This window comes from Panthera leo, chromosome D3, assembly GCF_018350215.1.
Source record: "Panthera leo isolate Ple1 chromosome D3, P.leo_Ple1_pat1.1, whole genome shotgun sequence".
NCBI classification, from domain to species: domain Eukaryota; kingdom Metazoa; phylum Chordata; class Mammalia; order Carnivora; family Felidae; genus Panthera; species Panthera leo.
In genome coordinates, this window is record NC_056690.1 from 57,267,859 (window position 1) to 57,290,909 (window position 23,051).

At 43.0% G+C, this 23,051-nt stretch overlaps 1 protein-coding gene, 1 non-coding gene and 1 pseudogene across 4 annotated transcripts; 2 read left to right on the plus strand and 1 right to left on the minus strand.

The window, feature by feature from the left end:
* Positions 1-8,169: 8,169 nt before the first annotated feature.
* On the minus strand, positions 8,170-8,280 carry LOC122204283. The gene has a single exon (XR_006195586.1). It is a non-coding gene; the product is annotated as a U6 spliceosomal RNA (small nuclear RNA).
* A 1,960-nt stretch (positions 8,281-10,240) lies between these two features.
* On the plus strand, positions 10,241-16,982 carry CD3H18orf21 (chromosome D3 C18orf21 homolog). Of its 3 annotated transcripts, none has more exons than XM_042910604.1 (5): positions 10,241-10,329; positions 10,557-10,571; positions 13,484-13,683; positions 14,620-14,816; positions 16,796-16,982. In XM_042910604.1, exons 1-5 carry the CDS (start codon positions 10,275-10,277, stop codon positions 16,944-16,946), a joined length of 618 nt encoding a protein of 205 aa, XP_042766538.1. In that variant the 5' UTR covers positions 10,241-10,274; the 3' UTR covers positions 16,947-16,982. The 3 variants fall into 3 exon arrangements, with proteins under 3 accessions (XP_042766538.1, XP_042766539.1, XP_042766537.1); XM_042910603.1 differs by lacking the exons at positions 10,241-10,329; positions 10,557-10,571 and adding exons at positions 10,949-11,113; positions 11,194-11,216; XM_042910605.1 differs by lacking the exon at positions 10,557-10,571 and having other exon boundaries at positions 10,307-10,329.
* A 3,571-nt stretch (positions 16,983-20,553) lies between these two features.
* Positions 20,554-21,666, plus strand: LOC122203621 (annotated as a pseudogene).
* Positions 21,667-23,051: the final 1,385 nt, after the last annotated feature.

The window sequence follows — 23,051 nt, forward strand, 5'->3', positions numbered from 1 at the left end:
CTACCGTGTCCAGTGCAACTGAGGACATCACTAATGAACCTCACTTCTTGGACATCCTGGCATTTGGAGGCAGGGGGCCAACTGATTGTGTTTCAGCCCAATTCAGCAATGATTTATTATCGCTGACAATTCTGTAAGTTGGCAGGGCTTACCTGGGTGGTTCTTATGTTCCATGTGGTGCCTACTGGCGCTCAGCTGGGGCTGGCGCATCCCAGATGGCTTCATGCACATGACTGAAACCTCAGCTGAGGATGCTGGAATAGCTGGGACTGGCTACATCTCTCCTCCATGGTTCATTATTTGGTAATCTAGTGCAAGCCTCTTTACATGGCAGCTAGATCCCAAGAGGGCAAACACAGAAGTAGCAAGGCCTAGTAATGCATTCTATTGGTCAGAGCAAGTCACAGGGCCAGCCCCCACTCCAGAAGAAATAAATTTCACTCCTTGATGGAAAAAGTGACATAAGCAAGAATTACTGGCAGCTATCTTTGCAGACAATCTACCACAAAATGTGAGTGGAAGTTGTTACATCCTATTCAGCTACCAGGTGACCTTCTGCCCTTCTCCCTTTCCTCCTCATTCCTGCCTAGAATGTGGGTGCGATGACTGGAACTTCAGCAGTCATCTTGGAAGATGGAAGCTACACACTGAGCACAGCAGAAAGAGGCAAGGAGATTAGGTTCCGGGTGAGACAGAGGAGCTGCTATGCCAGCCAAGGGCTGCCCCTACTTCCAGAGCATCTACACATTTAAAAAAATTAGTAAATTTGTAAATAAATAAATAAAGTACAGACCTCTACCTTACTTAGGCAATAGTTATTTGGTTCTTCCAGGGGACATAGGCTCAAATGTGAACCACCAACAGAAGGAATCACATAGCCCACACTCATTTCCTGTTTAAAAAAAATAACTAATAGTACATGTTCTGTTTAATTGTTAAGTTCCATCAGAGCCATATAAAATGAGCTAAAGCAAGATTTAAGGTAATAGTTTAGTGACAAGTACCTTGCCTCCCATGTACTAGGATGCAGTCCCTGGAAGCTTATGAGAAAGTGCTAAGAGGCTCCTCATATAAACCCTGCCTCAGAAAAATACTTTAAAAGTCTTTCGGCCAAAACTAAGCAGAGTACCTATTCTGAACACCTCACCGTGGAGGAAGAAATAGTATGCAAAGTTCAAATAGTTCAAATAAGATCACCATAGCCTCCCTCCCCGCCCATTTCTCACTTCCATCCAGTCAACAAACCCTCTTCAATAACCGAGGCTTTATTGCCATATCTGATTCATGGATAAGTAACCTGCCTTTTCTTCCCCCTTTCAAATTTTTAAAAACATCACAAAAGGCAAGTTTTATAACAGAATAGGATTAAGAAGAAGAAGAAGAAGAACAACAACAACAACAACAACAACCTAGGAAGACCCTCAGACTGGTAAGCTAAAAAGTGGCAAGGCCATTCAGGTGTTACAAGCCTGATGGGCACACCGAGGGGAGTCTGCAATGACAAATATCCACTCAGCCCTCAAATACAAGAGCGGAGGAAATGGCAGCATCCGCGCATAATACCTGTCTTTTGAAAAGTAGCTGAACTTGCCTGTGTTATTACTTCACTCATTTTCATGTAGGGTTTGGCAAATGTTCTCTTTGACTTTCGTATATATTTCAAAGTATTGGAATATTTTATATTCTCATCTATTTTAAACTAGTAGTTAGCTATCTAAAACAAATGAACACATTCTTGAAATACATTTAAATGTAATTAGAGTTCTGCTGCCATAGACAATATTGAGAGCTAGAGTAATGAATAATTTGTTGTGCTGGTTTTTACCACTTTAATCCTGAAGTCTAATTATTTGCACTAAATGCTTTTCTAGAGATTCCTCCTTGAAAGTTCATCGAGGTATAGAAAAACACAGCACCTTGCAATTTATCTACTAATCCAATTACATATCTTATGATTATATCTTACCATTTGATCATTTGTCAAAAGAAAACTTGATGCTGCATCAAAAGAAAAACGGATGCTGCATCCGTTTCTATACCTGCCGTGATAACTTTTAAAATCCCAGTGATTAACCAACGTATTCCTAACTAGAGGCCTCCTCTGACTCCAGGGATGGGTTCAGGGTCCTGTCCCCACACATTTCAGCCGGCACAGCTCTCCCGCGCTCTCCCGCGCGCCTCACGGAGCTGTGGGATCCACTCGGCTGTTTCCAGGTGGTTTTTGTTTTGTTTTCACTTCCCATATCTTTGCTTCTTATCTTTCTGCTCTTTGCTTTCCGTTTCCAATCTCTCTCACTGCTTCAGCATCCGCTGACTTTCAATCTTAAAGCACCCCTGAAGTGGTGGCTTTCTGCCCGTCTGCAGCTCATGATTTACTCACGCGGTTACTCAAAACTCAGGGGCACAGACCCAGGCTGTGCCTCTGGTTACAAAATAAACAGTTTAGCCAAGGTCCTCAAGGGAATGATTAATGCTCAGCACTAATAAAATAACAACTCAACTGCCTCTCCCATACACATCATCTCATTTGCATGATTTGTTTTCAAGGCTAAAATACTACGGACCCGCTTGGTGGAAGGTCCTTTCAGATCTCCTGACCCCAGCCCTGGGAGGCAGAACTGTGCCCAGGCCCGGACCCTGAATCACCAGCCGGCCGCGCTCTTCACTTCAACCCATTTTGCCCACGGACTGCTTGAGTCCTTGGACCCGACTCTGACCGAGGCGCTGGAGTGGCCGGACGTGGGCTCACCTGGATCCGCCGGGGAGCCGGGCGCGGACTCACCTGGATCACTCTCAGACCCGGCGCGGGCTCACCTGGTCACCGCGGGCTCACCTGGTCACCGCGGAGCCGCGCGGCCGCACCTGGGTTCGCGTCCTGCCCGCGCTGCCTGCGGCGGCTCCGGAGGCGGCTCTGCGCTGCCGCAGCCCTGCCCGCGGGGTCAGCGGGGAGGTCCGGCCAACTTATCCGTGTGCCCCTTAAGAGACGGCGGCTGGAAACGCGGACACCCTATTTCGCGGGGTCTTGGCGTGTTCAGGGACCCCTGGAGGCCAGTTCCCTCCGTACACTGACACAGACCTCCCCGGCGCTCTTCCCTTTTCCTGTGGCCAGGGAATTAGCGGCGAGGCGCGGGATCCATCGAAAACAGAAAACTAATTTCCCCCTGCTGGTGACTGTGGGGAACTGCATGTGCTGGAACAAACCTGCCACCGAGGATCCTTGGCCTCCCAGCTGCTAAGGTTGGGGTCCTTCCACCCCCCCACCCCCGTCAAAAGTTAGAAAACCTTCCTTTTATTCCTTTTTTTAAAGTGTCGTATTAAGAGAAGGCAACTCCGTTTTAGCCTTCAGATTAGTGAGAATGAGAAAAATTAAGACATTGCACAAACTAATTTTTTTAACAATTTATTTCCAAGGAAAATTGTGAACATAAAAGGCAGCAGAAAAGAATAATGAGGTCCTAGCTTTTGGTATCGGTGGACTAATCTTCCTGCAGATAATGATTATAAAAGCTGAGTAAAACATTTAAAAGCAGCATTTGAAGGCCTTGGAGACTGACCAAAAGACGACAGAAATTGGGCAGGAAAGCAGTTTTGAAAGATGAACAGAAATTGTTGAGATTTGTGAGTTTGTGGCTTTTTACCTGAGGGCAACCTCCAAGCCATGAGCAGCTCCCAACTGCAGACAGCCACAGCCTGACTGGCTTGAAGAGGACAGAAAACAGTGTGAGGCCATGAGGAGAACTAGAAAGGGAAGGGAGGAATTCAGAGAGGAATCAGTGGAGAGGATGAACCCCTAAATATACACTGTATTAGATTTCTATGGCTGCCATAAGAAACTACAAGCTTAGTGGCTTAAAACAATAGATTTATTATCTTAAAGTTCTGAAGGTCAGAAGTCCTGAACAGGTCTCACCAGGCCAAAGTCAACTTGTTGACAGGCTTTGTAGAGGCTGTAGGGCAGAATCTGTTTTCTGCTCACTCAGATCGGTTACAGAATTCAGTTCCTTGAGGTTGTATGACTGAGTGTCCTGCCTTCTTGCTAGCCGTCAGCCGAGGCTCATTCCCAGCTCCCACAAGGCACTGCTGCATTCCACGACTCGAGGCTTCCTTACTCCATCTTCAAAGGCCACCACTTTGGGTTGAGTCTCTTTCATGCTTCAAATCTGTCCTCCTTTTTCTTCTGTCTCATCTCTCTGACCAACCAGGAAAGGTTCTCTGCTTTGAAGAATCATGTGACTAGACTGGGCCCACCCAGATTATCCAGAATAACTTCCCCATTTTAAGGTCAGTAACCTTAATCCCATGTGCAAAACACCTCTTGCCATGTAAAACAACATGTTCACAGGTCCTGGTGATTAGGTCACAAACATCCTCAGTGGGCCATTATGCTAACAGAGTCTGCCCTCTGCCCTCAAAGATCACCTCCTGGTATCAGGAAGTACCTTAAATACACGAGGCATGCCAATTAAATGAGATCGTCAGAATGGATTAAAAACAAAACAGAAACTTAAAAAAAAAAAAACAATTGCACACTATATACAAAAAAAAAAAAAAAAAAAAAAAAGGACCCTGAGTACAATGACACAAGTAGATTGAAAGTAAAAGGACGGAAAGAGTTATACCAGGCAGCGAGAAAGAAGAAATCTGAAGTAACTAGCAAACATATGAAAAGATGCTCAACTTCACAAGTCATAAGAGAGATGCAAATCAAAACCACAGGGAGATATCCTCTCAGACCTACTAGATGGTCACCACTAAACAAACACACACACAAGTCAGGCAATAACAAGTGACGGTGAGCATGTGGAGGAACTGAAGTGCTTTGTGTACTGTTGGCAGGACTATGAAGTGGGGCAGCTGCTGTGGAAGATACTTAGTTTCTGGAGGTGCCTCCAAAAATTAAAAATACAACTACCATGTGACCCAGCAATCCCGATTCTGGGTATTTGTCTAAAAGGAATTTTAAAAAAGAAAATAATTTAAAACAGGATCTGAAAAAAATGTCTGCATACCCACGTCCGTTGCTGCATTATCCAAACTGGCCAAGAAGTGGAAGCAACTCAAATGTCTGTTGACAGATGAATGAATGAAGAAAATCTGGTATATACATACAGAGGAATATGCTGCTTTTAAAATACAAAATCCTAGAACGTGTGAGTGGCTCAGTCAGTTAAGCGTCCGACTCTTGATTTCAGCTCAGGTCATGATCTCACAGTTCATGGGTTGGAGCCCCGCATCAGGCTCTGCATGACAGCACCAAGCCTGCTTGGGATTTTCTCTCTCTCTCTGTCTCTGCCCTCCCCCGCCTCTCTCTTTCTCTCTCAAAATAAATAAACTTAAAAAAATTTTAATAAGAAGCAAAAATAAATAAAATGATGAAATCCTGTCACACGCTATACAACATGGAGGAACCTCAAAGACATGCTAAGTGGAATCAGCCAGTCACAAAAGGACAAAATCTGTGTGATTCCACTAATATGAAGTATCTACAGTAGTCAAAATCATAGAAATAGAAGATAGAAAAGTGGTTTCCAAGGGCTGGAGAGGGTGAGAAGGAGGGTTTACTAGCATTTCAGGGTATAGAGTTTCACTTTAACAATATGAAATGGTACTAAAGATCTATAACCACAACAGTGTGGGTATACTTAACACTACCAAACTGTACGCTTAAAAATGGTTAAGGGGCGCCTGGGTGGTTCAGTCGATTGAGCATCTGACTCTTGATTTCAGCTGAGGTCATAGTCCCAGGGTGGTGGGATCGAGCCCCGCATTGGGCTCTGTGCTGAGCGTGGAGCCTGCTTAAGATTGTCTCTCTCTCTGCCCCTCTCCCCTGCTCAAAAAAACAAACAAACATTGGGGCGCCTGGGTGGCGCAGTCGGTTAAGCGTCCGACTTCCGCCAGGTCACGATCTCGCGGTCCATGAGTTCGAGCCCCGCGTCAGGCTCTGGGCTGATGGCTCGGAGCCTGGAGCCTGTTTCCGATTCTGTGTCTCCCTCTCTCTCTGCCCCTCCCCCGTTCATGCTCTGTCTCTCTCTGTCCCAAAAATAAATAAAAAACGTTGAAAAAAAAAATTTAAAACAAACAAACAAACAAAAGATTAAATGATTAAGATGGCGAATTCTATGTTATGTGTTTTTTACCTCAATTTTAAAAAAGGAATCTGAAGTGACTGTATTAATATTTGACAAAATAGACTTTAAGGAAGAACATTATTACAGATAATGGGGGAAATATCATAATGATAAATGGGTGATGCATCAGGAAAACATAACAATGAAAGTATTTATGCACCTAATATCAGAGCTTCAAAATACCTTAAGAAAAACAAACAGAACTAAGGGGAGGAATAAGCAAGTCCAAAATCATGGTGAAAGACTTTAAGACCCTGTTCTTGATAATATATAGAACAAGTAAATACACACAAAAAAATCAATAGAATATCTAAAAAACAATACAGATCAGGAATTGGTGAACTATGGTCTATGGGGCAAATCCCATGAATAAAGATTTACTGGAAAACAGCCACATTTACTCGTTTATGGATTGTGGACAGCTGTCTGTGGCTGTTTTCACGGAGTGGAGGGGAGGCAGCAGAGACCATAGGTCTTGCCTCAAATACTTACTACCAAGCCCTTCATGAGAAAAGCTGGTTTTCAAGGGTGTGACTGTTTGGTGAAGCAGTCGTACAATAGCTGTGGACAAGTCATTGCCAGATAATTCCAACATCTGTGTCAATTTTACTGTTGATGTCTGTTGACTGTTGTTTTCCCACGTGAGATGAGATTTTCTTGGTTTTTCATATGCCAAGAATTTTGGACTGTCTCCTGGAAATTATACTTTGTAATGAGACCCTGGGTCTTGTTTAAATCCTATGCAGTATGTACATATTTTTGTTTTAGGGAATAGACCTGCTTAGGGTCATACTACAAGCTCAACCTGCCTTTTGTGAGTTGTGGTTCACATTTAAGTTGTTTCCAAAGCCTTTGCAGTACAATTTGGATAGACCCTGAACAAGTTACTACTCAGTGGTCATCTGGAGCCTGGTTGATGGTCTGTTAGTTCGGTTCTCCAGTACTTTTCTACAATGCCCCTTTCTGGCTCTATGACCAGAAAGCTGGAGCTGGAAAGTTACTCCATGGTCATGTGCCTCTGTGACTGCTCCCATCTTTGGCCAAATGGCAGGAGGCAGAAAGAGAAACAGAGGTCTGCAGAGCACAGCTAGGCAATTTTGTTCCAGGTGCAATGAGGAGTCTGGAGACTCTGAGCAAGGACATTCCATGTCCAAAAAAATGACTTACATTTTAAGAAGGCCACTATGCCCTGTGAAGAATGGGCTGGGAGAGAGGACACAGGAAAAGAATGTAGGGGGCCATGCTAGGGATGCAGGCAAAAGGAGAGGGTGGCCAAGGTGTGTGGAGAAGTGAAGAGTCCCCATCTGCTCCTGGTGGGGAGCTGGCACCCCAGAGTGGATTGGCTACAAGGGGTGGGAAGAGGATGCAGCAATGGTGCTTGGCGGGGCTGACACAGAGGAAGACTGGGTGGCTGGGCAGGCTGGTGGGGGAAATCAAGAGTGCCATCTGGGCCACAATGTGTCTGAGAAGACAAGTTGCAACACAAGCAGAGATGCTGAGGCGGCATCTGGAAGTAGGAGTGTGGTGCTCAGAGGCGAGAGAAGAACTGAAGGAAAGTGTGGTGGAGGGCAGGGGAAGTAGGTGTACGTGCGCACACAGTGCATTTCTCCTCTTTTCTGCTGTATTGGTTAGTGAAGCAGATAAAGACTCTAGAAACAGATGCAACTGTGTTAAAAAAAAAAACCTTATGTGATAAACTGGCATTTCACCTAATGCCACGGGGTATGAGGATTATATGAGTTACAAGTAAGATGCTTAGAAATGCCTGGCACACATTCAGTGTTCACTGCATTGTTTAAATTTCAATTCCAATAGAAAAAGAGTAATTTACCTAGTAAGAGTTATTCACGTAACTTGCTAACCATCTGGAAAAAATGTCAGTTAGATGCTCTACCCTATACTTAAGTAGAAATACATTTCATATTGATTAAAGATGTGCATGGAAGAAGTCAAACTAGAAAAGCATGAGAAAAACATTTGGATGGATAGTTGGTTGTTTAGTCTTGGCATAAATGAGGCCATTTTATTTTATTTTATTTTATTTTATTTTTAATGTTTCACAAATTTGCATATCATCCTGCATGGGCAGGGAGGGGCCATGCTAATCTCTGTATCCTTCCAATTTTAGTATATGTGCTGCAGAAGCAAGCACTAAGCGAGGCTTTTTAAAGCTACACAGGAAACTCAGATCCAGTAACGAAAAACGTTTGACCACATACAAAATCCTATATGGCAAAAATGCTATAAACCATGCCAAAGAAAAATGGTAAGCAAGAAAGTACTGCATTCTATATGACAAGCAGAGGATAATTTTCCCCAAGACACAAAGATCTCCTAGAAGAGGAGAAGATTTCTCTTCACAAGAGAAAATGCAAGCATCAAGGAACATATGAAAAGAGACTTTATCTCACTTGTATTTAGGAGAACCAATAGCTTTCACATTTTCACCCATACAGTCGAACCCAACTTTCTCAGATATTATGCTTAGAGTACAAATTGCTACAACCTGTTTTGGAGGTCTGACAAATACAGATGCGCACATCATTCCACTCAGTAATTTCTCTTTTAGGAATTCAGACAAAAGAAATAAAAAGTACCAGTTCATACAAGATTTTTTGCTGTTGCAAAAATATATGTACTGACCTGGAAAGATGTCTGCGGTCTTTGGTTAAGGAAAAAGGCAAGTTATGTAGTAAGGGACTTTCTAATTTTCGCTTAGCTTTTTTAATGTATGTTTTGGTTTTTTAGTGCGTGTGTATGTGTTCGTGGTAGTGGGGACAGTGGTTAGAGGGGATGTTTATACACGCATCCATTTACTTATGTGTGGACGTAGAGGAGAAGATACCTATCTGCTAAACGTCCATCAACCAGAGAAGTAGGATGAAAAGGTGGGAAGAACAGATGTAATAACTTCTCCTTTGAAAAATTAAAATACGTCTATACAGATGTAAATATATGCTTTCTTTTTACAAACTTCTGTATCATTTTGACGTAGACAGGCCAGGTCCAGGAACACAGAGGAGGTCCCACAGGACAAGCCAAGAGGGTCCTTGGCTTTGTGCAGGAGAGAAATCAGGAAGTGGGAAGTGAAAGCAGAGTTTATTGAACAGTGTAAGTGACAGAGTATAGCAGACAGAGTGGGAGACTCGGAAAGGAAACGAGAGTGAGTCTCTTCACCACTTGGGGTTAAGAGTTTATATTGAAAGGGTCCAGGGTATGTGTTCCTCCAGGAATCCAGGGTAGGGTTGGATTCGAGGGTAAGTGACAGGTGAGTAATAGTTGTTATTTCAAAAATCATCGCAGGGAGGGGATATCGATGCCAGCGGTGGGTGAGATTTGTTTGAAGCTAATGTCCTGAAACATGTTTGAAATCCAGTTCTTCTTAGATGTTATCAGGCATTTGGAGGCCTAAAACAAAACTCAAAGAATGATTAACTTTCTTGCCTCCTTCTTGGAGTGGGAACATAGGTTATTTGGTTTAGTCAGACGCAAGGTGAAATATAGAACATGAGTAAATGGGGCCTTGCAGAAAAACAGCAGAGATGGAGCCTTTCTAAAAATGGAATCCTTTCAGTTTCCCTATCTCAATTTGAGTCCTTTCAAATATTGAAAATGAAGGATAAATAAGGGTCTAGTCTCCAGAATATATCTTTTAAAACTCTAACAACTCAACAACAAAAGGCAAACAACCCAATTTTAAAATGAGCAAGGGACTTGAATAGACATTTCTCCAAAGAAAATATACAAGTTGTCAACAAACACATGAAAGGATACTTGGCATCATTATTCACTAGGGAATGCAAATCAAAACCACAGTGAGATGCCACTTCACACTCGCTAGGATGGTTAGAATAAAAATACAAGAAAACAAAACAAAAACCAAAGTGGAAAATGAGGGTTCCTGAGGATGTAGGAGAAATTGGAATCTTTGTTAAACATGGCATTACTTTAGGATCCAGCATTTTCACTCCCATTTACCCCCCCCCCCAAAATAGAAAACATACATGTTCACAGTAGCACTATCCACAGCAGCCAAAAGGAAATAATCCAACTGTCTATCATTGATGAACGAATAAAGACTACTTGGTATACATACGACGTAAAGTCATAAAAGGGAATGAAGTTCTGATATAAGCTACAAGGCGAATGAACATCATAAACATTATACTAGGTGGAAGAATCCGGACACAAAAGATGACAGGTATGATTCCACTTACAAGAAATGGCGAGAATAAACCCACAGATTCAGAAAGCGGACTAGTGGTCGCCGGGGCCTGGCAGGGAGGGGAGAATGGGAAGCAACTGCTAAATGGGGAAGGGGTTTCTTTAGGGTGATAGAAATGTTTCCAAACTAGGTAACAGTGGTGTTTGCGCAACACTGAGAATGTACTGAATCGTCAACACTCTCCTATGTGTATTTCACTTCAGTTAACGGGGGTGAAGGTAAGCTCGCTTGTGCACTGAGAGAGTAGGCTGGCCCGCTGCCGCGCTTACCCCGGTGGCCTCCTTGCGGACCCAAGTCCACATCCTCGATGGAGAATCTAGAAGGCGGCGTGGGCTGAGGAAACAACAGGGGTATCACATAGGACGCCATCAGAAGCCAAAGACAGGCCGGCCGGTCACTCTTTTCCAGCGTCGAAACCACCGCCGGCTCCCGCCACTCCGCGCAGGCGTGGGTCTGAAGCGGATCCGGGGGGACGGGGCGGAGCCTGGGGGCAGGGCCAAGGGCGGGGAGGGGGTCGGCCTGCGCGCCGGGCGGGACTCGAGGAAAACCGGAACGCCTCTGCGGCGGGCGCCTGTTTCCGGAGGGAGCTTGGAGTCCGAGGTCAAAGTCCGGTGCGCTGGGAAGCCGGCTTCCGGAGTCCGCTGTCGTCTCCGGGGCTTAGCCGCGTGGGAGCAGTGGGAGAGATGAGGCAGAAGCATTACCTTGAGGCTGCGGCGCGGCAACTATACGAGAGCTGTCCGGGCCAGGCCCGGTATCTCCTGTAAGAAAGGGGCAGGAGGGGATGCGGGCGGCGGTGGTGGGTCTTCCCTCTTCGCTCACGGTTCTCCTCCTCCTTTACAGCTGGGCCTACAGTTCGTCACACGGTAGGGAGAACGTCCGACGGTTGCGGGTCAGACGCTCGTCGCCCCGCTCCCCTCCATTCCGCACAGCGCTCAGGATGACCCAAAAGAGAAATCTCATCGACCCACTGCCCTCCTAACCGCCTCCCCCCGCAACTACCCCAGAGGCTTCTGTTTCATGAAAAGTTCCAGTTTCCTTGGATCTCTTTTCGTTAACCTCACTTCTTTGTGACAGTTTTTCATTCAGTCTCATGGCTTTTAAATTCTGTATGCTGAGGACTTCCAAATTTGTACCCCCAACCAGGACTTCTCCGCATTCTAGACTTCTATCCAGAAGCCTTCTTGACAATTTCTTTTGAGTGTCTGTTAGGCCAAAACTCGAGCTTTACCTCCCAACCCAGCCTTCCTCTAGTTCTTACCAGTTCAGTTAGCGGGAATTCCATCCTTAGAGTTACCAGCCCCCAAACTCTGGGGCCATTTTTGACTCCCTAACAGCTCTCCTCCCCAAGCCAATATGCCAGCAAATCCTGTTGGCTTTAAAGTATATCCAGAATCTAGCCACTTATCACCATCACTTATCATGTTACTATCCTGGACCACGTCAACAAGCTCTCATGCATACTACAGTCCATTCTCAATTGAGCAGCCAGAGTGAGCCCAGTAGAAACCTAAGCTAGATCATGTTATTCTTTGCTACAAACTCTCAAATAACTGCCCATCTCAAATGGGATGTTTGGACCAATGGGATTTAGTCCAATGATGGACTAAATCATTTAAAAGTGAAAATCTTTTAAATGGACTACAAGGACCTACATCAAAGTTCAAGGTTGCCTGTCCAACCTGCTCTTCCCTTTTGTTTACTCAACTCCAACCACTGTTAGCCCTCCTTGTTCTAAAGCAGCCTTTGCAGCTGTCCTTCCCTCTACCTGGAATTCTTAACCTCGTGTATCTTCATGGATTCCATTCTCACTCGCTTCCTTCTGCTCTCTACAGATGTCATTCCACAAAGCTTTCCGTAGCTACCTTATTTAAGACGACAGCAATGTGTGGGCGCCTGGATGGCTCAGTTGGTTAAGCATCTGACTCTTGATTTGGGCCCAGGTCGTCGTGATCTCACAGTTTGTGAGCTCGAGCTGCAAGTCGGGCTCTGCACTGACAGGAACGGTTCACCCTTTCTCTGCCCGTCCCCTGCTTGCTTTCTATCTCTCTCAAGATACATAAAAATAAACTCTAACCAAAAAAAAAAGGACTTCAGCACCTCCATTGCCACTCCCTATTCCCCCTTTTTTCCCCAGCACTTAGTATTTGGTGTTGCCATATTTACTTTCTCTCTCCATGAATTGTCCTTTATTCACTGTTTTATCTCTTGCACCCAGAACTCTTCCTGTCACTTTACAGTCACTAATAAATATGATTGAATTTAACATTTGGCAGAGCTGGGTTACAAGCATGGTCTTTAGTTGTATATGTAGAGTGCTCGCCAGTAAATATTTATTGAATAAATTGATGGTGTACCCACCTTCGTTTCCAGCTGCATCACTTCCCCAACCTCACCTTTCCCTAATAGCCATGCTTTCTTTTTCACTGTACTTCTGCCTGAAAGCCCTTTTCTAATAATAAACACCATTCTCTAAATATAGGTATTTGACCTCTCTCAGGCCACTTCTTTTGGAGTGTTTCTGGCTGGTCTATACAGAGTTTAATAATTTCCAGGGCATTTTAATTATACTCTATTACAGTTCTTACCAGAACTGTATTTTCTTTTGCTTAGGGCTCACCTAGAATGTGAGTTCTTTAAAGATAGCAACTCTCTTACTCCATATTTATGTCTCCCTAGCCCAGTGTGGTAGATGGCTATCTTGACTGCATAAACAGTCTGGGGCAAGTCTGTTGTCCTTTTACCTTGCACTGAGAGTTATCTGCAGAAAGCCTGGCCCACAAATCACAAAATTATGCTAATTGTTTAAAAAAGAAACAATCACAGTATAATTTATTGTTTTATGATAAATATGTAAAATTGGCAAGATCGTCTTTTTTACTTAGTAACAAGTAATGAGTAACATCGCAAAGAGTGGGGACTTCACCTGTCGCTAAAGGAATGAATGGATAGAATTAGTGTTTTGCAAAATGAATTATTGCCAGTTTATCTTCTTGTAAGTTCTATTTTGAGTTTGCTTAAGGAAAATATGTATCTGCTCATATTAAACAATACACTTTTTCACATAATATTGGCTTGAGGTAACAAACTATTCTGATGGACTAAATCATGAGTTTCATTTGTATAATTTCAGATGATAACAACACTTTTGAAGGAACATGTCCATACTGTTTCCAGTTGCTGGTCTCGGATAACTCTCGAGTGCGCCTCAAACCCAAATCCAAACTGACACCCAAAATACAGAAACTTCTTAACCGAGAGGCAAGAAATTGTACACTCAATTTTAAAGAAGCAAAAATTGTGAAAAAATACAAAGACTCCAGAAGTGTATTGGTAAGATTTCAATTCTAGTATGTATAAATAAACTAGAATTTTCTTTTACTTAAATTGAAGTTGGTTAAAGATCAGACTACATATAACTCAGAAGTTTGTGATCATACATTCAGATTGTCAAAATATATACATAAGTTTTTCTTCTAGTGATGTTTCATCAAGAGTAAAGCTTATTTTTAAAAAATTTGTGATTGAAGTATATAGTTGACATACTAGTTTCAAGTTTACACATAGTGATTTGACAATTACATTATGAAATTCCTACTATAAGTCAGCCTCTGCAGCTAATGGAGTGAAGAGGTAGGAGAATGTGAGAATTCATTTGATTGGTTTTATAAACTAACTTAGACCTATATTTGCAGAATCACTAAGAGTTTGAAGGGGTCACTTAAAATTTCAGTGATAATTTGCCATGTTTTATTGGAAAACCACTTGGAGTTTGTCTGCAACAAATGTTAAATGTCAACTGCTGTTGTAAAGAACATCCTTCCAGATGTCAAAGGGTTTCAATCACAGTCTCCTCCATTCTCCCCAAACATGGTTTTATATTGAGAACGTAGAGGCTTTGTTATCTTTAAAAGGTGTTTTAGGGGAACCTGGCTGGCTCATTGATCTCAGGGTTGTGAGTTCAAGCCCCCACATTGGGTGTAGAGATTATTTAAAAGTAAAATCTTTAAAAATCAAATGAAAATAAAAAGGTGTTTTGAATTAAATACAGATGTTTAACCAGTAACTTTTTATTGAAGATTTTCTCATTTTAAATTTGTGTCTTGTCTGATTGCTGCCGCTAGATTATAAACTCCCTCAGGGGAGCCCCTGTTACTCACCAGTATTACCTGGTGTAGTCCCTTATGTACAAGAATTTAATGAACATGTAGTTTATTGGATTAAATTGGAAAAGAAATCAGGCCCAGTATTTCTTCTTTTTTATGACAGTTGATTACTTGTAAAACATGCAACAGAACAGTTAAACATCATGGTAAAAGTAGAAGCTTTCTATCCACACTGAAGAGCAGTCCTACCACTCCTACGACTAAACTCAGCCCGAAGACACCAGAGAGAAAGACTCCGAGTTCCACAAACCTAAATCACACGTGTGGTTCCAAAGGCAAGAGGCCAGCCTTTGTATTCAGGTATCTGAATTCATTAAGCTATTTGAATTGCTGGTGTTAACTCTTATTTCTTCTAATTTCCTTTGTTTAATATACACTCCCTAAATTTGCCACGCAGGTCAGGCCTTGGCCCCTTTTTTCCCTCCATATCCTTTTCTTTTCTAATGTCCTATGCTCCTGTGTTTTTCATTCTCCTCTCTGTTTATAACTTCCAGGTATATTCCTCTACTTCAACCTCTCCTGGGCCCGTTCCCAGCTGCCTGCCATATACATCCATTTTATCCCCCCACCATGTCCCCACAGCTGACTACTCAGACCTCTTCATCCTCCTAAGTTCCTTATTCTGTCAGTGAACATGCCTTTGACATTCTGACCTGACATGGTGAGTAGAGTTGACAGCTCCTACTCCCTTGGTCCTTGTCCAGTTAGTTGCCAGTTTCCATCTGTCCTACCTCCATGGTGTTTGCACCTGTTCTCCTTTTTTCCTACTGCTGTGTTCAGGTCTGTATCCACCTTTTGCTGGGATTTACTACTGTAATGGATTACTGTATTATCCAGTAAATGGATTATTTTGCTGGATTACTATAGTAATTTCTTGCTTCTAGTTTCAAACCCTTCTAGCCCGATCATTTCCCTAACGCACAGCTCTGATTAGAAGCCTTTCACACTTCACCTCCATAGCATTTGGGTCAGATGTTCCAGCCTGGCTTCCCAGCCCTTATTACCTGGCACCAATCTGTCTGCCTGTTGTACTTTACCTTAATTCATCTTACGTACCAGCAAAACTGAACCACTCAGTTTACTTTCTTGCTCTAAACCTTTGTTCTTGGTATTTCCTCTGATTTCCTGTCAGAAGTTCCTATGGAAATCTCGCTGAATAGGGATTTGTCAGGTGCTACTAAATTAACTGTATGACTGAGCACATGTCTTATTTTTGTAGTTCACAGTACTATAGTCACTTTGATAGTCAGTAAATTTAGTTTCGTAGAAACTGGGAAAGGAATTTTTGGACGTTTTTTGCTGAAAGAGAAACAGTCTGGTAGTTTCTTGAATATAAATAACATAAGTCAGCAAGGACTGAATTATCTCTGTTTACTGAATTGAGTTTTTTATATTGGTGTTGACATTTATCAAATTGGGTAAGAATTAAAATTTCAAGTCCAGTTTTCTCCATATTTTGATTTAATTATTTTGATATTTGGCTGGTAGGAATTCATCACATAAGTTTCTACTTTATTGGACAAATATAGATAAAAGAGGATTTGGCATATTTAAAATAATTAACTTGTATTTAGACCAGACTGCTTTTTAGATATATGCAGGAATGGGAAAGATGTTTCACATTTATCATACAGATGGGGAGTGGAAGAGGGATCAGACTGACAAACCCCAATAAGGGTTCGTGGGTGTGGAACACAACTGGAGGGCATGAAATAGAAGGAAGCTAAATATATACACAGCAGCTGGAGAACCATTTATCCAGGGAATATTTTTAGAAGACCCCTTCTGTGCCTGGCACTGCTAAGTAGCGGGGGGAATACACGACTAGTAGTACACAGTCTACCCTGGGGAGCTTACGCAGGCGGGGAGATACGATGGAGTGGCACCTGCGTGTGGAGGTTGAGTTCTTCAGTTTTGAGAAAGGAAGTGATCTTGAGCTGTGAAGAAACAGATTTTTAAAGTCCTTAGAATTGTCAGGAATCCTGATGTCAGACTTAACGGGGAACTCAGACCTGATGACACTTTACCTTTAGCCTTCTTGAGGTTTGATGGAAACTTCCAGAACCACCCAGCATACCTCCTGAATATTGCCTAGAGCCTCAGTAGTCAGGGAGTTTTTAACAAAATGGGAAATGAATGCTGGGTCCAGCCACTGCTCATATGTGGCTGTAATACACAAGGGTAGAAAAGGATTCTAGTAGCAATTATCTAGGCTAAGCAGGAAAAACACTTTTAAAACTTATCAGTATACCTAAGTGTGGTTTTATGTTTGTTTTCAGGACACCGACATCTGGACAGTCAACACCCACCTGCTCAAAGAGTGTGAGCAAAACTAAGAAACACTTCTCTAAATTAAAATTGTTGCTTAGTCGGAGTGAATCCCAAAAGAATTCAAAGGTGGACTTCAGAAATTTCTTATTGTCTTTGTAAAGGATAGTCTGTGAAATAAATGTTTTGTTTTGTTTTTTTAATGTTTATTTACTTTCGAGAGAGAGAGACAGAGCTCAAGAAGGGAAGGGCCAGAGAGAGAGGGAGACACAGAATCTGAAGCAGGCTCCAGGCTCTGAGATGTCAGCACAGAGCCCGACACGGGGCTCGAACTCACGAACCGCGAGATCATGACCTGAGCCGAAGTCGGACGCTTAACCGACTGAGCCACCCAGGCACCCCTGTGAAAATAAATGTTTAATGCAACTCTGAAACTAAGTTAGTCAGAAAAACATCTTTTCTAAAACTTTGATTATTTAAATACATGGAAACTAAGGTCCAAGAGCAAACTTCTCTGGGCTCTTTTCAGTGTTGATGGAGAAAATGCTTCATTAAAATTAATAACTGAAACCTGTCTACTTCACAGGGTGGCTGTGAGGATCAAAAATATATGAAAGGTCCTTGTCAATAGCAAAGATATTATGGACATTGAGTGATTATTATTTTCTCTTCCCTTAATTAGCAGTTTTCTTTCATAAGGAAATTGAGACCTTTATGAAAGGGCCTACTCACTCCTTTCTAGGTGTCTATCATTGCTAATTCGGGAAAAGGATCAAGTGTCCTTGTTTTCCACAATCATCTGCATAACTGTATTAGAAGAGCTGAACATGATTCTTGTTTTGCATGCAAAAGTAAATATATGGAACATTCTTGATTCTAAATCATTCATATACACAAAATTTCATTTTTACAAATTTCTGTTGTTCCTAGTAATATCCTAGTAATATTTTATAATGTGTGGCATTTCATTTGCTTTGGTGAAGACTTATTTCTGTGCCTAAAATTTACAGCAGAATATAACACAGTAACAGTTTAGCTATCTTAAACCTTTTCTGGAACATAGATATACCAAAATGAAAGGCTGGGGTTGTATTCAACCTGTCTTTTAAAAATTCTTTAAATAAATAATTTAGATACTTTATAAACTGTTTCCAAGCCTCTCTGCTGCTTAAAAATTTTAAACTTAAGCTTCTCCCATGAGCACTTGGCAGACTGAAAGGCCAAGGTTATTAATGAGTTGGTCTTATATGAAGTGAAATTATACTAACTAGTGCCAGCGTCAGAGAGGGATGGCAAGAGTCATCATTTTGAACTTCTTTAGCCATAGGGAGGCTGGACCTTCCCTTTGTGTCCAGGGCACCTAGCACAATACTTTGGTTATGGTGCTTTACCTTTCTGGCTAACTTCTCACTGGAACATGTTTCTCTTCTTGCTCCTGCTTCCTTACCACCATTCCTGATCACCCATAGTGAGCTCTTTGTAGTTCTTAGAACATATCATTTTCTCGTCAGCTTTGGGCCTTGGCATGCTTTTGCATACTGTCCTTCACTCCAACCCCACTGCATTATGAGGGGCCACTCTTATAAAAAAGTGGTGACCCGGTAGTTTCCTGTTTCTGATTGTGTCCTCAACTGCCTGTGAGCTCTTTGCAGGCCTGGGTGATCTCATTTGATTTGCCCCTAGCACATAGCACAAGTTTTCCAAATATCCCTAAGCCACCACATTTACATTTGAATTCCTTACCAGGTTTAGAACTAAGGTCCTTTTAATCACATGACTGGGAAATGGATAAGAAGTAGTAAAAGTAGGGGCACCAGGGTGGCTCAGTCGTGTCAGACTCTTGGTTTCAGCTCAGGTCATGATCTCATGGTTCATGGGTTTGAGCCCCACATCAGGCTCACTGCTGATAGCACGGAGCCTGGAGCCTGCTTCGGATTCCGTGTCCCCCTCTCTCCCTGCCCCTCCCCTGCTCACACTTTGTCTCTCAAAAATGAATAAATGTTAACATTAAAAATAAAAAGTAGGGGCGCCTGGGTGGCGCAGTCGGTTAAAGCGTCCGACTTCAGCCAGGTCACGATCTCGCAGTCTGTGAGTTCGAGCCCCGCGTCAGGCTCTGGGCTGATGGCTCGGAGCCTGGAGCCTGTTTCCGATTCTGTGTCTCCCTCTCTCTCTGCCCCTCCCCCGTTCATGCTCTGTCTCTCTCTGTCCCAAAAATAAATAAAAAAACGTTGAAAAAAAAAATTTTTTTAATAAAAAGTAGTAAAAGGAACTTCTAGGTGGGGAGTTATTACCTCAGTTGCAAATGAAAAACCATGGATTCTTTCTTTTGTGTTTGGTAGAATGGTCTTTGGGCATCTCTAAAGAGAATATTAAAATTATACTGTAGACATAAAACTTTAGAAGAAAACCTAGAACTAAATCTTCATAGCTTTGGATTAAGCAATGGTTTCTTAGTTATCACATCAAGCACAAGCAACAAAAGAAAAAATAGATAAATTGGACTTCATCACGTTAAAAACTTGTGTTTCGTTTTTTTCTTTTAACGTTTATTTATTTTTGAGAGAGATAGATAGAGCACGAGCAGGGGAAGGGCAGAGACAGCGGGAGACACAGAATCAGAAGCAGGTTCCAGGCTCTGAGCTGTCAGCACAGAGCCCAATGCAGGGCTCAAACCCCCACGAACTGCAAGATCATGACCTGAGCTGAAGTCAGACTGAGCCACCTAGGCGCCCAAAACCTGTGTTTCAAATGAGGACACCATCAAGAAAATGAAAAGCCACTGAATGGAAAAAATGTTTGCAAATCATGGATCTCTTAAAAGACCTATATCCAGAATTATAAAAACTCTTAAAATTCAATAATAAAAAGACAAAACACGGACAAAGATTCTGAGCAGACAATTCCCCAGAGAAAATAAATGGCCAACAAGCACATGAAAAGATGCTGAACATCTTCTATCTAACACTCATTAGGGAAATGCAAATCAAAACAGAGCTACCTACCAGTTCATACCCACTAGGATGGCAAAAATAACAAAGACAGTAACAAGTGTTAATGAGAATGTGGTGAAATTCAAACTCACATCACTGGGATTGTAAAATCTATGCAACCACACTGTAAGAATTTGGCAGTTCCTGAAGAAGTTAAGCATAAAGTTACCATATGACCCACATTATATACCCAAGAGGACTGAAAACACAAAATCTTATATGGGAGTATTCGTAGCAACATTTGTAATAGCCAAAAAGTGGAAACAACCCAAATGTCCATCAACTGTCGAATGAACATATTCCATCCATATGGTGGAATATCATTCAGGTATAAAAGTGAATTAACTGATACATGCTAGAACATGGATGAACCTTGAAAATATGTCATTTGAAAGAATGCAGACACAAAAGGCCACATATTGTATGAGTCCATTTATATGGAATGCTTAGAATAGGAAAATACATAGAAATAAATTAGTGGCTGCCTGAGACTACTAATCTGGCTACCTGTTCCTGGGGGAACAGGGAATAACTTAACCAGTATGTAGTTTTTTTAGGGTGAGGAAAATGTTCTGGAATTAGGATCACACAACTCTGAATACTCGAACCCACTAAATTCTACATTAAAAGGGTGAATTTTATCTCAGTAAAGCTTTCATTAAAAAAATGAAAATAAACATTACCTAAACAGATTACAGTGTGGATACTTTGGTTTAAATGAACATGATAGTATTGGGCCTAGCGTGGGAGGGAGCATAGCAGCACAGGCAGCGAACAAGATGCAGTGCTGAGGCTTGATCCTTGCCCTCCTCACCCTGCTGGTGCTCACCAGCACGGTGGCCAAAAAGAAAGGCAAAGTGGGGTTGCCTGGGTGGCTCAGTTGGTTAGGCGTCAGACTCTTGCTTTCTGCTGAGGTCATGATCTCACAGTTGGTCAGACAGAGCCCCAGTTGGGCTCTGCGCTGACGGTGCAGAGACTGCTTGGGATTCTCTCTCTCTCTCTCTCTCTCTCTCTTGTTCTCTAAGTAAATAAACTTAAAAAAAAAAAAAAAGACAAGTGAAGAAGGGTGGCCCCGGGAGTGAGTGCACGGAGTGGACCTGGGGGCCTGGCACCCCCAGCAGCAAGGACTTCAGCGTGGGTTTCTTCAACGTTTTTTATTTATTTTTGGGACAGAGAGAGACAGAGCATGAACGGGGGAGGGGCAGAGAGAGAGGGAGACACAGAATCGGAAACAGGCTCCAGGCTCCGAGCCATCAGCCCAGAGCCTGACGCGGGGCTCGAACTCACGGGCCGCGAGATCGTGACCTGGCTGAAGTCGGACGCTTAACCGACTGCGCCACCCAGGCGCCCCACAGCGTGGGTTTCTGCAAGGGTACCTGTGGTGCCCAGACGCTGCGCATCCGGTGCAGGGTGCCTGCAACTGGAAGAAGCGGCTTGGAGCCGACTGCAAGTACAAGTTTGAGCTGGGGTGGGGGGCGTGTGATGGGGCACAGGCGCCAAAGTCCGCCAAGGCACTCTGAAGAAGGCACAGACCAATGCCCAGTGTCAGAAGACCATTCCCGTGACCAAGTCCTGCACCCCCAAGGCCAAAGCCAAGAAAGGGAAGGGAAAGTCCTAGCAGCCAGGTCTGGTTGCCAAGAACCCAGGGCCCATGCCCTCCCTCCCACAGACCCAAGATCTAATTTACTAGTGCCTTTTGTCTGCTTATCAATCCTACCCTGCTTCTCCCCTCTCACTCCTCCACCCCCACCTCCAAGTGTCCCAGATGGGGAAGGACAGGGATTGTGGACAGCTTGATGTATTTCCTGGTACATCCCCACAGACGCCATTACTAAGAAACAAAATAAACCCTCATTCCCACTACCACCCCCCCCACCAACTGGGACTAAACTTACAACAGAAATTTTATGAATAAAAATAAATTTGTATAATCATACTAGCAATTTGAAAAGAAAATTTTTCTTTAATTTAAAAAAAAAAATTTTTAGGGGCACCTGGGTGGCTCAGTCAGTTGAGCGTCTGACTTCGGCTCAGGTCATGATCTCTCGGTTGTCGGTTTGAGCCCCAGATCGGGCTCTGTGATGACAGCTTGGAGCCTAGAGCCTGCTTCAGATCCTGTGTTTCCCTCTCTCTCTGCTGCTCCCCGGCTCACGCTGTCTCTCTCTCAAAAATAAACAAACATAAAAAGAATTTAAAAATATTTAATATTTATTTTTGAGAGAGAGTGTGAGTGGGGGAGGGGCAGAGAGAGGGACACAGGATCTGTAGCAGGCTCCAGGCTCCAAGCTGTCAGCACAGAGCCCGATGTGGGGCTCAAACCCATGAACCCTGAGGTCATGACTTGAGCTGAAGTCGGATGCTTAAACCAACTGAGCCACCCAGGTGCCCTTTAATTTTTTTTTTTTTTGAAATGTTTATTTTAGAGAGAGAGTGCGAGTGAAGGAGGGGCAGAGAGAGAGAGAGAGAGACAGGGACTCTAAAGCAGGCTCTGTGCTGTTAGCATAGAGTCCAATGTGGCGCTTGAACTCACAGACCGTGAGATCATGACCTGAGCTGAAGTTGGATGCTTAACTGACTGAGGCACCCCACATATTTTCTTTTAAAAGAAATTATGGAGACAAATTTTTCCAGAGACTACTTGCTTTAATTAAGTACAATTTTAATTTTCTATTTTGATGTTTAAATTGTTATATCTTGGCCAATGGGAGCCCCCTTTAAACTAGCTTTATTCTTTTAACCCCAACAGAACTTCGAAAGTGCCCTCCTTGCTGTCTTACAAAGAAATTTCCAGGACCCTCTTCACTCTCTCAGGCCTATGGCATGGAGGCTTCCACTTTCCCAGAAACCAGGCTAATTTTGAGCAGAAAGTAGTGATGCCAGAAACAGGAGATAATTCTACTGAGGGACAGTAATGGTACTGCTACCAGATCCCTCCAGAGTAAGGGCTGGAAAAGATGAATTCTTAAAAATCCTGAGTTCTCATATTTTTAAAAAAATTGTTTCAACATTTACTTATTTTTGAGAGAGAGAGAGAGAGAGAGACAGCATGAGCAGAGGAGGGGCAGACTGAGAGGGAAACACAGAATCCAAAGCAGGCTCCAGGCTCTGAGCTGTTAGCACAAAGCCCAACACGGGGCTCGAACCCATGAATGGTGAGATCATGACCTGAGCCGAAGTCGGATGCTTAACCAACTGAGCCACCCAGGTGCCCCTGAGTTCTCGTCTTTAATATTTACCTCTGACATCACCAAATGCTTAGTTACATGTTTTAGCCCTT